The sequence below is a fragment of the Papilio machaon genome, chromosome 17 (genome assembly GCF_912999745.1).
Source record: "Papilio machaon chromosome 17, ilPapMach1.1, whole genome shotgun sequence".
In the NCBI taxonomy this organism is placed as follows: Eukaryota; Metazoa; Arthropoda; class Insecta; order Lepidoptera; family Papilionidae; genus Papilio; species Papilio machaon.
In genome coordinates, this window is record NC_060002.1 from 2,986,533 (window position 1) to 3,001,994 (window position 15,462).

At 34.0% G+C, this 15,462-nt stretch overlaps 3 protein-coding genes across 3 annotated transcripts; 1 reads left to right on the forward strand and 2 right to left on the reverse strand.

Annotated features, from left to right (window-relative positions):
* Positions 1-1,185: 1,185 nt before the first annotated feature.
* On the reverse strand, positions 1,186-6,625 carry LOC106721486 (beta-mannosidase). Its single transcript, XM_014516425.2, has 12 exons — positions 6,414-6,625; positions 5,733-5,876; positions 5,460-5,608; positions 5,101-5,294; positions 4,229-4,487; positions 3,985-4,150; positions 3,760-3,885; positions 3,503-3,677; positions 2,853-3,426; positions 2,643-2,772; positions 1,842-2,224; positions 1,186-1,445 (listed from the first exon to the last, which is right to left on the reverse strand). Exons 1-12 carry the CDS (start codon positions 6,535-6,537, stop codon positions 1,203-1,205), a joined length of 2,667 nt encoding a protein of 888 aa, XP_014371911.2. The 5' UTR covers positions 6,538-6,625; the 3' UTR covers positions 1,186-1,202.
* A 1,547-nt stretch (positions 6,626-8,172) lies between these two features.
* On the forward strand, positions 8,173-10,827 carry LOC106721481. The gene is made up of 6 exons (XM_014516420.2): positions 8,173-8,248; positions 8,529-8,708; positions 9,006-9,153; positions 9,423-9,566; positions 9,641-9,854; positions 10,060-10,827. The coding sequence occupies exons 1-6, from the start codon at positions 8,173-8,175 to the stop codon at positions 10,825-10,827; spliced, it is 1,530 nt and encodes a 509-aa protein (XP_014371906.2).
* A 563-nt stretch (positions 10,828-11,390) lies between these two features.
* On the reverse strand, positions 11,391-14,789 carry LOC106721517 (probable cytochrome P450 6a14). Its single transcript, XM_045681821.1, has 5 exons — positions 14,018-14,789; positions 13,132-13,334; positions 12,706-12,951; positions 12,131-12,382; positions 11,391-11,736 (listed from the first exon to the last, which is right to left on the reverse strand). The coding sequence occupies exons 1-5, from the start codon at positions 14,692-14,694 to the stop codon at positions 11,567-11,569; spliced, it is 1,548 nt and encodes a 515-aa protein (XP_045537777.1). The 5' UTR covers positions 14,695-14,789; the 3' UTR covers positions 11,391-11,566.
* Positions 14,790-15,462: the final 673 nt, after the last annotated feature.

The following is a 15,462-nucleotide window of genomic DNA, read 5'->3' on the forward strand; positions in this document are numbered from 1 at the left end:
TTTTTTATAGTTTAAATAATACATTAAATTTATCTTCAATAAATAAAACTGAATATTTATATATACAAATCATCATTTAGAGGGAATAGGAGTACGTTTAGTATCTATTTCCACTTAGCAACTAGCCGCACGATTCCAGTAGCGATCAGTTAGTCGCCAAGTGGAAACGGGATCTAAGAAGAAATAAGAAAGCCCTTACCAGTTCGAGATGAATCGTCCAAAGATTATTTTAAGTATAGGCTGGAAATGTAATTAATTTCCCTTATTGCACGCTTATTACGTTGACATCGTGTATTAAATAAATGTATTTATTTGCACTGCATTGTTTTATTTCAATGTTTTCGGAGATATTTTCAATTAATAAGGTTTCGATGCTTACTTTGTTAATGTTAGAATTCTAATAAATCGCACCTTCCGGAGAAAAAACCCATTATGTGGTATTATGGGTTTTTAATGTTATTGCATAAACGTCATCTGTGAGGTCAAATACACATCCCTAATTTTTTTCAGACTTGAAATATCAGTACTTTTAATAATATTGAAAAGTATGGTAATATTCGTTTAAAGTTGCTGAATAATTTGAACTCAGAATAAAACCATAAACTTTCCTTATTGACCTATTTTTCGTGTGCAGCAACGCTATTCGATATTATGGCTTTCTTCTGGTAAAATATTTTGATCAACAATACTGTAATGCCTCTTTACACAATACGAAACAGTTCGGTTTCAGTATAAATGATAATTAACTGCTGTAGTCATTTTATATCTAACGAGGAAAAAGACATAATGTTATAGTGCAGTGACTGCATCTAAATTATCAACGAATAAAGCAATAATATATTGATGCAGAAATATGTTTGGTTCTAACCTAACGGTGAAAAACCACCTAAGATAACTATACAAAAACAAAAGAGGATAATAAGGTTGGTATTATACATTTTATTAAATATCAGCTGTTTTATTATATATATATATATATTTTTATTATTATAACGTAGGTTGCAAAAACAAATATCTTTATTTTGGAATTTTTAAAATTTTAATATATCTACTAATAATCGATTTATAACGAAAAAACAGTTTTTTAATTCTCCTGCACAGTTGTACATTTCATATTGTGGCTTTCTTCTCCGGAGGGTGCGAAATAAAATTCAAAGTTACTAAACGAATGAATTTATAACTTGTTGAATTAAAAATGTAAATCAATTGATGTAGTACTGATACGAAATGTTTTTCTCCAACTCTTCAACTGTGATACGTCTCTTGGTAACGTAGTTTACTAAAGTATTCGCCTGCGTTATAACAAGTCCGTTGTCGTCAAAGTGACCATCCAGTGCGTCAGTCTCCAGCCAAAGGAAAAGCACAACTGTGTCCACTTCAATGTTAACTACGTATTTGAATGTTTTCTTTAATTTGTTTTTGTAAAAGTTCTTTGAAACAGTCACCTGCAAGGAACAGAATATTTCAACAACGTAAATGGAAGAAAGTGCTGATCTCCAGAATTGTCAAACATATTTGAATATTTATTTCAGGAATTGTCAATCTGAATAAAAAGAACCAAAAACTTCCGTATCGATGGTTTCTGTGTATAAGGGCCAAAGTAATAAATTAATGATTTTTACTTTTTTGTGTTAAAAGCTACCTCTTAGTTTAGTTAACAACATGCATTAAACAAAATACACATTTACAGGTATGAATGTTTTTTTTTTGCTAAATTAAAAGGACCTATATGGCCTATTTTCTTATATGGTCGAAACTTTGAGAGCCTCTTCTGAAAAATTGTCAATTTGCACATTGTCCCTTATTCGTAGGAGCCATCGGTAATTAATGGAGCTACATACCTTTATGTTAGGTTGCAATAAACCTTTTATATCCTTTAACGGTTTCGGAAAAATGAAATTATGAGGTGACATCGATACACCTTCCATGTGCAATGAAAATCTCATGAATATTTCATCGTTGTTGTAATTCATCAATCCTAAAGACGTCACTTTCTTAACACTTAGTAACTCAACGTTAGTGGAAAAGTCTTGAGACTTGAAAGGTGTCAAACTGCTCCAATTGAAGTAATCTACAGTTATTTTTCCATCAATAATCGGTACAAGTCTATCATTTATGGCGTATACGTCTACAATATCAGTTAGTAAGAGACGTGGTGATACTAAAACTGGCGCGAAGAAAGACTTCGCGAAGTAATGAAGCATTTTCCATTTGCCGCCATATTCTGAAAATTGTTGATATAGGAGAACATAGGCTTCGGATATAAATGTAACATAATTTTTCTATAAATAACATATTACCTAACTAGTATTGGTAAGCTAATGCAGATTTGTTGAACTTAAAGGAGAACAATAAAAAGTTCTCGTCCCTTTACTTTTTGTTCATTTTAAACGACTCTATTATTATCAACATAATCTCTGTAAATGGATAGACGATTGCTTAAAAATTAAACTATAATTTTCTTCGTTCCGAATCAAAAGTGCCTGTTGATGTTACGTTACAGTTAATTCTATCTGTATTCTTACTCCATTATTAGGTTGAATTTACACCACCGTCAGCGTCATAATGGCGAAAATCAAATAGGCACGAAATACTACTATACCCAGTATATTTATAGAGGTCAGTAGTCAACATTCACCTACCTATACTGGACCAGGAAGGCGCTTGCCAAACGTCATTCAGCTGCCAGTACAGTGCGCCCATCGTGTACCAGTCCGCTTGACTTTGACGATAGAATTCTGTCTCCGCTTTAATTGCCATTGCTTGGGATATCTAATAAAAATATTTTCACAAGAGTTCATTTGAAATTTCAAAGGAGTTTTAGATAAAGCCAAGTACGGCCTTCAACGTACCTGACTGTAAAAGACAAACTTTTCAAAATGTTTTGGGTCGTGCTCATCCAATTTCAAATGTCTATTCATCTGATCCGTGATAAAATTATAACCGTTCGGACTGTGTTGTCTATGTTTCGAATAAGAACTGTTCACGTGGTAATCTTCCTTGTTTTTTGTTGCAGTCGCCATTGTTTTTAAAGAAGGGAGAGACTGAAAGCCATATTCGGAAGCGAAACGCGTTTTTGGATAAATGTTAATATCCCAATTATCAGATAAATAATTATAATAATGAGTATCGCCGTAGTTAGAGTCGTATGGGTTCTTTGCTATATAACCTTCTTGCTCAGATTCAACACCATTTGATGGACTAGAAACGAGATAGCGTCTACTGGGATCCCAGGTCTCCACGATAGGTTTTACAGTGTCGACGTAAAGCTTTATGTATTCGTCTTTGTATTTGTCGAATTCAGGTAAAGTATTGTACCAGTTGCCTCTAAGTGCGACTTCATTTTCATTGTTGCCAGCCCAGACGGCAATAGATGAATGATGCTGGAGACGAATAACCGTTTGTTCGATTTCAACCTTAACGTTACTGAAATAAAGATTATTTTACGTTACAGCGGTAACAAATTAGTTATTTAATAGATCATGCTTTCAACTTAGCTTACTCAAGGAATTCAGGATCAGCGGGATACATTGAACATGCGAAGAGAAAATCCTGCCAAATTAAGATTCCCAGTTGATCGCAGCGTTCATAAAAGTAATCCGATTCATAGACACCTCCCCCCCAAACCCTCAGCATTGCCATATGAGTATCACGAGCGGCTGTCAATAATTCGTCCACTGAAAACACAAAAAGATTTCAGCTAGATGGAACCTAAGTTTAACTATAAAGAATGAAGTGTGTATGAGTGGTATAACACACCTGTTCTTTTGTCGTACCCATTTTCCGGAAGAATATTTGCAGGTATCCAATTGGATCCCTTCATAAACATTGGATAACCGTTAACTTTGAAATAAAACGTGAGCCCTTTTCCAGCAGTTGTATTGCCTGAAACATATCCAGTGTTACTAAAAATTACAATCTAAAAACAACCAGTTAAATGTAAGTCTGTGTTACTCTCGAAACATGTTAGGAATAAATACTTACCTAAAATTTTTGAAGCGTCTTCTTCAACGAGCTCTAAAGTTCGAAAACCTATTCTTATATGTTTTTGGCTAACTTCATTGCCATCCTTATGAGTTGATAAAGAAACTCTAAGATCGTACAATGGTTGATCACCAAATCCATTGGGCCACCAGACACTGATGACATTCTAAAAATTATTCATTTCTTTAATTCTATCGCCTTACAATTTAGTTTTTATACCATAAATATGTATTTAAATACTTACACTATGTACGGTGATGTTTAATTCAACTTCAACAGTTCCATCATGTCTTGTCATTATTGAGATTTCTCTCGCTACATTCAAAGACTGATGGCCTTCGACAAATAACTCCGCGGTTATATATCCCTCTACACGCTTTGCTCTTGTCCCCGATTCCAAGTGAGCGAGGATTTTTAAGTACCAAAGTTGATCGTTTTGTTCTGTATGCGTTGTTAGTGAACGTATTATCGCAGTATCGTAAAGTTCTATATACACAGGCTTCCTAAAAATAAAATTAATTACAACTGTTTCTGGTTTCTGTTGTATGTATTGTGCTGCACATATAATGTACATTTAATAACAAATTAAAAAATATCTGATAGTTATTTAGGAGCTGGTGTTTACAATTGAAAAACATAATTATTTACCCTTTAAGTGTCACGGTCAGTGGTCAAGTTTGTGGCCTACTCACTCGCTGACTCGAGTTTTGCAACGATTATTACGAAACCATATTAACTATCAATGTTATTTGATAAAATGCATATATTATTTTGGTCGCAGGCTACAAAAGTTAGGTAACTTCACCGGCACCTTTATGATAAACTTATAAAATTAAAGAACGACATGTAAAGCCTATAAAATGTTGGTGCTTTCAAAGATTTTGAAATATGATATCAACGCGCAATACTCTGAGTTTATCATCTTTCGGTGATTTATAACTGACTTAAAAATAAAACAAGTGTTTTATTTGCCAATACTATTTAAAACAAGACAAATTAGTAATTAGATAATCTACAGTAAATGGATTGATGTGTTTGACGCTAATGTAAAATAAACCCTTATGTGGAAAATTAATGTATCTTAGTTTGAAGTAAGCCCTGCAATGTAAACCTTACCACAGTCCAACTGACGGAAACGCCGGTCCCCAGTCCCAGCTGAATGAGGCCTGCATCTTCCGCAGCTGGTTGGCGTGACATTCTCCATTGTACTCATCTGGCACGCAGGCGGGCGCTGTGAAGTGCTTTGCGGAACGATTCTCAGCGGCGTGCACGGGAGATGCAAATGTCACTTTTAATTCGTTTAGACCAATCTGAATATAATTATCATTACTCAAAAGTTATAGAAAACACCAAAGTTTGACCCGAAATCTTCATGCTTGACATCGATGTTTTGAGGTTAGAGATAAATTTGTACAACTATGATGGAAAGAGATGGAGTAATCAAAGAAAGAAACAGAAATTTTAAAATTACGTACCTTCAGGTGTTCTTTTATGTCAAAAACATATCTGACGAACATATTTTGTGTGGTCCCGATGGGAACATCATTTAATTCAATAAACGCAATCGTATCAACTCCTTCGAAAACCAAATTTGCCACTGGAGATTGGACATCTTTTTCTGACACTGAAATATATTAAATTCATATAACGGCAAAAGAGACTTTCCAAAATTTTCGATTTAACCAAATTGAAAAAAAAACAAAAAACTCAACCAATCCAAACCAAAGATGAATTAACATAGTATATACCTTGGAAGTTTGTCTTGTACGTCCATGTATCGTACGCCACCCAACGTGTCTGGATATCATTGAATCCGGAAAGTATGTCGTCGATGATACCAGCCCTCTGTAAGTCAGTGTACACCCCGCCGGGGACCTTGGCAGAAATCTGGGCTACAAGTTACGATGAAGATGTTAACAGCTAAACACAATATTTATTTTAAGTCATTTATACGAAAAAGGGTACAAAATTACAGGTTACAGTCGATTAAATTTAAAATTTCTGTTAGCCCTATTTTATATATATTTATTTCTCATAGATTTCTCTAATATTTTCTACTGTGAAACATGTTTTATTAACAATTTACTGTCGCTCGCGACTCCGTCCACGCGGAATTAAAGTAAAACTTAATTAGTAGCCTATGTGTTCTTCCAGACTATGTTCTACATCTCATCTCATCGAGATCCGTTGAGCCATTCCGGAGATACCTTCAAACAAACAGCCATCCAACTAAACATTCGCATTTATAATATCAGTAAGTTATATTGTTAATGTAAAATTATTATAACGTAATCATAACTTTATTTATATTTACCTATTTTCATAACTATACGAATTTAACTCATATCTAAAATTAAACTCCACTGAACATTACGAATAAAAAAATATTAAATTATTATAAAATAGTAAGATAATTAACGTGTACTTACTTTTATTATTACTTAGAGTCCAATTAACACGTTTCGATGCGAGATCGATTCTTTTAAATTCACATTTTATATTTGTTATTTGAATTGAAAGTAAAATAAAACATAACAAGAAAGTATTCTGCATTGTTACTATCACTATTATTTAATCATAATTCTGTTCTTATGTTATTATTTTGTTGACAAACGATATCTTGAACCACGATACTCTAATCACATCATAACAAGTGGACAGCCGTCACTTGAATACTTCAGATGAATGATGTACTTCACTTATCAACATTTTATCGATAAAATATATTTAAGAAACACCCCGAAAGGCTTGATCTATTAATATTGTCAGATAACTCAAATAATATAAAATGGACTGTTACATCACAAGTCGTAAGTTATTTCTTTACAAATATCATATCAGCCGCCTCCCTCCAATACTTCAACTGATATAATGAAATCATCGAAGCAAAAACTTTGTGAATCACAAATATGACACAGTTAAAGTAAAAGAAGTGTATAAAGCTATTTATCAAAAATCCAAAAAATATTTGAATATGAACTATGGTTGAATTTCGAATAAAGGGCGACCACTCTTTCTATAAATTTCCGAACAAAGCTTGATACAAGACTTTGACAACTCTTTTACGAATCGTTAAAAACTACTTTTATACTTCTGGATTTTAAGCAATAAAAAAATAATAGTGTAAGTTCATTGTTAAAGGTGCAAAATTTCCCATTTCTGGAGCAGTACATATTTTATCTAATTTATTTATATTTAAAGTTCCAATGTAATTTATTATATACATCGAAATTTTCTATCAATCTTACGTTAAAAGATCGATATTTGCAAATAAGTCTGTCGTTGTTTGGTACATCCCTTTATTCCATTAACAACTGAACCACGTGACCGACGCGCCCGCACACGACTACTAACATACGATTACGTATTCCTCGTATACCCGCCAGCTCGGTTACTAGTTACCTTATTTATATTATCCAATGATCCTGTTTCAAACCGTTTCTGTAAACACTTTTATATAACAAACGAACCCGTTCAATTTCCAAAAAAAACGTTAATTACATAAAATGTAAATCAACACACAAAAGAAATAAATTGCCTCGATCTAAGCTTTGAGATTGTCCAGAAATGTACAAGTTTTTTTTTTATTATAAATCAATTATTTTTAGTTAAGCTATTTGTAATAATGTCAGCGTTATATTTGAACTATAACGAATTCTTAACTACAGCGGAACGCAAATAACGATAATGACGTTTTTAAACAATGCAAATACTCCTGTACTTTATTTATACTAATTTCACATGGAAGATGAAGTTATATGCGATCTTTATGGTAGAAAATTCGACATAATAAATCTAAGAGATATTACACGAAATAATCATCAGAATATGTCGTAAAAAAGTTAATTTTGACCTTACTGTAAAAGCCAATCTCAGGGGTGTTAGTGCAAGCACCCTTTCCTAGTCACGAAACTATATACAGCACTAATATTAAAAAAGCAGGTATATTGTATAATCAAGAATGCTGAAAAACTAAGTACAAAATTGTCAAAATAAAGGATATCTTAAAAAGAAGACTGTAACATAAATACTTTATGCTGATATAGATTCATCGTAAGTCATAATAAGTTTCTTTGACGCTTTACTTTTCAATTTCAATTTATTCAATTCAGATATTTAACTTAAATATGAATAAATTTAATTTGTTACTTTAATAATAAATCCAGCAATTGAGGATAAGACAATATAATGGAAAAAATCAAACTGTACGAAGAATTTAAGTTGATCGAAAAAACTGAGGCTGAAGTGAACGGAGCATGGAAAGGTGAGATTTACTATTCATAAAAAATAGCAAACATCTGTTTAGATCCACATGGAGGATGAATTGTAATATTTTTTAGAAGAATCAGCTATGCAAGACATTCTAACGAAAAATACAAATCAAATGCACAACTCATTCATCAAGCAAGGTCAATCCGTTTAAGCTACCACAAATCACAATGGAAGTGAACTAAATTCACACATCTGAACAACTCTTGTATCGGTAAAGAAATAAACACTAGTGTGGCATAAATTGATTCCTTAATTTATGTAGTATTTTTCAGGCGCTCAATTGCTACTATTCTTCATGGCTTTTGTATTTGGATCGTTCTGCACGTTTTGCTTCCACATGATAATGTATCTCTTCGATGAGAAGTGCGTTCTTTTCCCGAAGCTGTTGTCACTGACTTCTCTGAGACATCACCTTATCTATGAATTCATTCCAGATGAAAAAATGGCCGAGAGTAAGAATTTTTTTATTTTACTACTCTTACTGACTGCAAGTTTAGACTTGTAATATAGTTAATATTTGTTGCCCAGTTATTGCACGATCGTAAAAAGTTAGTGTGCCATTTAAAAACATTTCATCCAATAATAATAAATTAATTACTTACTGATCGTAACTCAGTTAGGTATAAGTTTAAAGTTAAATGTTAAGCGTATTGTAAGCGTGTTGTATTCTTAAATAAAGCCATCTATCACATTAACAACACATAACGCTTAAAAAGGTTTCAGAAGTCTATTTACGGATGTTTTTCCAGTGTTGCCCGTGGATTTTCTGAGCACACAATGGATAGACAAGAGTGCTTGTTACCTGCCCACATACGTACCGCTAGTCTCTGGAATCTTCGGCCTAGTATGGACCACAATGTTCCTCATGTGCTCCGCCAGCAGTCGCACCCTCACCGGGTAGTTAAGTGTATCTTGTGATCACGCCTTTTTACCAAAAAGCACAAAAAAATGATCTCCCGATAAGACCAAAGCTGTCAAATGCTTAACTACATATACATACATCACCTCGTATAATACACGGCATGTCGTGTAGTTTTAATAAGACAAATAGACTTGATTGTTGAGAAGAAAGACTGGAAATCGTCAATACAAGCTATCAAGGAAACGATAATCACGATTTTAAAAGTAAAATATTGCTACATAATTTTAAAAGCTCATTATCACAGTTTACAGAGGCCGTGGCGGGTGCTGCCTCCCGTATTCGTCTTCTCGTCGCTGATGGGTGGCCTCTGTGTGTACGCATCCGCCGTCACTCAGCTCGGCCTTGACGAACTCTGTCTGAAGCTAGGTGAGATCACGGGAAGTACCACGTACGTATAGCATACTATGCCCTAGCGTCATACGTGCAAAAGGAAAATATCAAGAGCTATCTATTGCATTGTAGGTGCACATACACAGTGAACGTAGCAACATTAGCTTATGAGCGACGTATCCGCGGCGTGTACCAAGCAACGCAGCTGACAGTGGCGGCGGCCTGGCTGCACACCGCTTGCTGGCTAATGTCCGCGCTGCTAGCGCTCGTCCGCGTCATCCTCGCCGTGGACTTCCACCTCGTGCGCGTTACCACGCACCTCCAGGGCGATATAGACAAGATGCTGGTACGCCCCTCTTATATTAACTAAACTTGACTGTACCACCTAACCGACTAACTAAAACAACTTAATTTTACGTGTTACTAGTTTTGTATATTTATGTTACTCTGATATTATAAATTGTACGTATTTTGTACGTGCGTAAATTTTACGAAATTCAACTAATGTCAAATTTTTATTGGTAAGGTCTTAAATATTTTATTTGTTATAGCAACGATATGAAAGACACGTGCGGACAGTTACACCCGATTTTAAGGATACCAAAGATTATAGCTTATCGTACAGCGTAACGCGAGTTCATTTCAAGAGACCTTTTGGTTCTAGAAGCCCTGAAGGCGAGACTTTATACATTTCCAGGCGACCTCAATATAAATCTGAAACATCTTTAGTTGCCGAGGAACAAAGCAAACTGCGCAGACAAACCGTATATAAAGGTGTTCCTAAAGAAAATCACTTTATTTTAGATTTCCTATATGACATATTAGACACGATAAACTTATCCCCGTCATCAAAGGAATCATCATTAAGCTTTGATGACGATGATTCATCCGTATCTTTAATTATCCGTCAATACGGACAAGAAAGAATAAAATCACAATCAGAGGCATACCGTTCACCCGGAGGATCCCAAGAATATTTATCAATAGATCTTCGCGAAGAAGAAGAGATATTCAGCGAGATAAAAAGAAATATAATGCAACACCTGGATACAACTTTAGATAAAATACAATCTGAACGTGTTATTACTCCTTTAAATGAAGAAAGTTTTGTATCGGTACTAAATATAACGCCTGATTTGAAAGAAATTTTGGAAAAGAAAGCGCAGGAACTGAAACAAGAAGAATTTTCTGAGGAGGTTAAGAAGACAGATGAAAACAAAATAGAAGAGAAACAAGAAATTGATGACGCTCCCGGCGTTGGCTCGACTGATGAGCAAAAAGAAGAGGTAAAGCCTCGGAAAAAAGAAAAACAGGATTAACCGCCATTCATGATGAAAATAATTATTTTCCTTTTTGAGTATTAGCATCGAGAAGTGTGCGAATTTTTAATTTAATATAATAACTTTAACACTGCTGACTGTCTTAAAATGTAATTCCTTGCTTATACAATAACTTTTATCAACATGATATGGCACGAATCTTAAGAATGAAACATCTTAGGTGATTTCAGGAATAAAACATCAAAATTACTATAAAAAGTCTATATTACAATATACCCTTAGGGTCAATTAGAACGATAATATCACAATTATTGAATTCCTTATTATTATAGAACAATAACACCTTTTAAACAGGTCATTTAAAAGATATATCGCTCTAATAATATCTTCCTAGACTACTTGACTCTGCACTAAATAGTACATACATTAGAGGATCAGAAAACAAGATTTTTTTGTTAAAAACTGCATACTTATAATTAGACGCACCAGAATTTCGACCATTGGATACGATAAGGTAAATGTAAGACAGTTTAATGCTAAATAATCGTGTAATTTTCTTTAGACCTTCATATATCGGTGATAGGTTCACTTTTTGTCTCATAATATGAATTTAATTTACTACAAAGAGCGGGTTTTCTAAAATATAAACCAAATGTCTCAATATGAGAAGCATTTCTTGTTTGGCTTCACTCGACTACATGTCCAAGGTTTGAGACAAAGATCCAATCCACCAAACATTTGATCAAATATTTGCTATACAATAACGCAAATCTATTGCTTACGCTTCCAATTTTCTAAGCTTAAGCCAAACTCCGCCGTCAGGCACGCAAGCGAGCGCGGAGGCCTTGATCTTCATCGGCACCGGTGTCCTCTCGTCCAATATCAACTCATACTTGTGCAACAACTTCACGAGCGCAAGCTTCGACTCCACGTAGCCTTGACGCAGACCTAAAATATTATTACATCAATTACAACTCAACGTCTCAAATATGCTAATAGAATTGTTGAGAATCGATGAATAATTATTTAGCTTGCTAGTGTGTATTTCTGAAGACAGGATACAAATTTATTCTGACAAACAAAAATGACGCTTGATAATATGCTGTAATCAGAACTGTGTTTAGGTTTTCAGAGAACTGTTGTCACTATTCGTATTTATACTAAAAAAAATAATATTTGTTTTGTCTAGAAAAAGAGGTCAATGTAGCTCAAGTGGTAATGGTGAAAACAAAAGCTCAATAAATCTCGTTGAGAGACACATCGATGAGAAAAATTATGTGAACCATGTAGAGCCTTGTTAACCGATAGTAACATAATTTTGAGAAATACCAACTCTACACACCTAGACATTTTCGAGGACCTTCACCGAAAGGCATCCAGTGGCAGGGGTGCATTTTTGCTTTCTTCTCCGGGGAAAATCTCTCCGGATCAAATTTTTCCGGATCTGGGAATATATCGGGGTCCATTTGTATCGCCTGGATAGGAATGAATACCAAAGTCCCTTCTTCAATGATCACGTCACTATTTGGCAGTCTGTACTCTTTAGTGCATCTTCGGAATAGCGATCGCATTGGTGGATATTTCCTCATTGATTCTGGAAATAAGAAACAAAGTACTCGTATATATTTTACATATTACGTATCACGTCGTTGTCAATTCATACACGTTCCTACCGAGTTCGAGCGTACCCTATATTAGGTGTTTAGGACTTACTCAAGCTTCCTGACCCACTGCGGATTGATTATCACATGCATTCAAAAAAAACCTTTCATAAAGTTATTACAAATAACGTAGAATTCATTGCAGTTTCCTTTATAAGTAACAGTCAACTAACATTTCAATATTTATTAAATAGATTTCATAAATATTACTTTTAAAATTCGCCGGGAATAAAGAAGGAAATTTGAAATAACACACCATCTATCACCATGTTCATATAAGTCATTTCATTCTGTGCATCATACGTGCACTGTCCGTTGTATTTGGCCAGAACCCGCGTCACCTCCTCCCTGGCCTTATCCTGCACGTGGGGGTTAAGAGCCAGCTCGTAGGCTGCTAACTGACCAGCCGTCGCTGACGTCTCGTATCCAGCAAACATGTAAAGCATCGTATTGGCTGCTACATCCGTCATTGAGAATATACCTCGCTGTATTTTATTCTCACCTAGAATTTTACATATTATAGACATGATTTAGGATCAAAACTTATTTTTCCAAATGTCGACCTCGAACTATCATATTCTCTTATGATTTGTCGATCTAAATAACGAAGCAAAACTATTACTAATTAATATTAAACAAAACTAAACTAAAATATTAATTTTAGTTACTAAGAAATTCATACCTTTGTCGTCAATAGAGTCATCATTTTTCAACTCTATTAGTGTTTGTAAGAAATCATTCCTTTTAAAATTATTTTTTTGACGGTACTCGACTGTTTGTGTTACTAAATTGTAGAAGAAGTTGACTATGTCCGGATGGATACGTCTTATTTTCAATTTCTTAAACAAGTCCGGTGCAAAAAATGCCAGCGCACGAACCAACGTCCTGTAAATTTTAACATTAGTCGTTTGAATGTATAATTTACGAAAGTGGAAGTTGAGATTGATTTTAAAAACTGTATAATTATATAAACTTAAAAAAATATACTGTAAAAGTTCGCTTAAGGTCATCAAAAATATTTAGAATTTATCTGGAAGATTTTCTTTTTCCTTGTACAACAAATAAATTTATTATTACACTAGTGGAAATGGGTAAATATTCCGCCCGCTTTCACGGCAAACTTTTTGGCTATTCCTGGTTTCCTACAGCATATTATTCTGTCTAAAATAGTGTATTTAATTATCGCTTCTGCATTTTTGCTTGCAAGTGTTACCATATTGCTATTATCTGAATATTGCAGCTGATCATTAACTAGTAACTATTAATGTATTTTGTTTGTTTAAAAAAAATCTAAATACCTTTACATTATGTCAAATGCACTTTTTTATAAATCTTGAAACGTAACTCCACATTATCATACGCGGAACCCCCGCGAATAGTGAGGTCTTACTATGATAGTAAATTTGGGTTGGTCCAAATTTCGCATATCTAATTCAGGTTTTTGCAAAGTAAATACGGTTTTAGCATATATCAAACAACAAAACAATGACAAAGTAATTTATTTGTTATTGTTTTGTTAAAGTATTTCGCATAGCAAATTGATAGACACTGTTGTGCCGCTCACTTACCAATACAAAGTTTGCGGATTAAAGTACTCATGTCCTCGAACATAAAACTCCGAATTCGGATTCTTGAAACCATTGCACTCGACGCCAAAGCCGACGCTCCCAATAATTTCCATCGTATAAGTCTCATAGAACTTTGAGAAATTTAAAGATTTCCCACTGTCGTGGTATGTATCCGCGTAAGCCAACGCGTCGTTCGCAATATTTTCAACTAAAGAATACATAGTTTTGAATTTGCTGGTTGAAAATGAAGGCGACATTTTAACTCGTAAATTCTTCCAAGTATTTCCATGTAGGTTAAATAGGTGGCCGGCGATCGGATCACCGACGCCGCCGGAAAATATCCCGTGCGATTGAAAATGATCAAAGTCTTTTATCAAGACGTGCTTTATCACATCTGGGTCTATCACACACAACACTGGCCGATGGAAACAGTACATACCGATGTACGGCAAATGTTTATATTTAAAATAATTATCACAATACGGCTGGAAAAATTGCGCTTTACGAGCTATCACATCCCTCACATTGCCGAAAGGCGCCACTGGATTAGGTCCCAACACACCTCTCCGCGTCCAATACGTATACTGATATTGAAACCATACATAAATTAAAATTGTTAATGTTGTTATTAAAAGTAGAAATTCTTTGGTCAATAGTTTTAAAATTAGTAAATACATTCTATTATTTTTTAAGCTACAAAATTAAAAATCACTTAAACTTTCGCGCTTTTCAAATTTGCATTTACTTAAAACCGTCCGCTTGCATGTATTGAATCGAGGCGACTAGGCGACTACGAGACGATTGTCGATTTCAAAATACACGAGTTTTAAGGTCAAAATCAAACCTCAAGTTTGTTTTAAATATTTGTCAACATGGAAATCCCTGTTATCTTGAAAGAACTGTTACTAAAAATTGACTATTTTTATATAAAATTATTTTTCATCCAGTTGTAACGCAGTAAATGTCTAAGAATCTTGAACGTGCAAATCTGCGATAATTGCTAACAAATCGGCCAAGTATGAGCAAAGTTTGTACAAACACGTTAATATTACAATGTCTGTATATGTGTAAGAATTCCTACGGTATGAAGACTTTTACAAATTGAGATGAAATTTATATACAAATTCAATACGAAAAATTAATTTTCAAATTAACGGACATTAAAGATGAAATACGGAAGAAAAGACTATCGTAGAATTACTATCGCTTAATGGCAGATATAAAAGTACATAAAATTCTCTTAATTCATGCATCAATTATGATTGTTTTAAAAAATAAAACGCACTAACATTATAAAATCTTATTTTTCATTTGACAAGGACACAAAACAATTATTCTAATTATTTGTGGCGAGCGCAATACTGTACAGTACAGCTATGATTTTTATATGTGTTTTTTATTTTTCTTTTGTATTAAATCATAGACGAAAATAATGGTGCCGTTAT

Coding starts and splice junctions, on each gene's coding strand:
- LOC106721486 (XM_014516425.2), bottom strand. CDS start 6,537: ATGCAGAATACTTTCTTGTTATGTTTTATTTTACTTTCAATTCAAATA. Junction 3,678..3,759: donor TGGGTACGACAAAAGAACAG/GTGTGTTATACC, acceptor TTGTGTTTTCAG/TGGACGAATTATTGACAGCC. Junction 2,225..2,642: donor GCCTTCCTGGTCCAGTATAG/GTAGGTGAATGT, acceptor AACAATTTTCAG/AATATGGCGGCAAATGGAAA.
- LOC106721481 (XM_014516420.2), top strand. CDS start 8,173: ATGGAAAAAATCAAACTGTACGAAGAATTTAAGTTGATCGAAAAAACT. Junction 8,249..8,528: donor AGTGAACGGAGCATGGAAAG/GTGAGATTTACT, acceptor AGTATTTTTCAG/GCGCTCAATTGCTACTATTC. Junction 9,154..9,422: donor AGCAGTCGCACCCTCACCGG/GTAGTTAAGTGT, acceptor TCATTATCACAG/TTTACAGAGGCCGTGGCGGG.
- LOC106721517 (XM_045681821.1), bottom strand. CDS start 14,694: ATGTATTTACTAATTTTAAAACTATTGACCAAAGAATTTCTACTTTTA. Junction 13,335..14,017: donor AATCCGCAAACTTTGTATTG/GTAAGTGAGCGG, acceptor TAAAATTTACAG/GACGTTGGTTCGTGCGCTGG. Junction 11,737..12,130: donor AGGTCCTCGAAAATGTCTAG/GTGTGTAGAGTT, acceptor ATAATATTTTAG/GTCTGCGTCAAGGCTACGTG.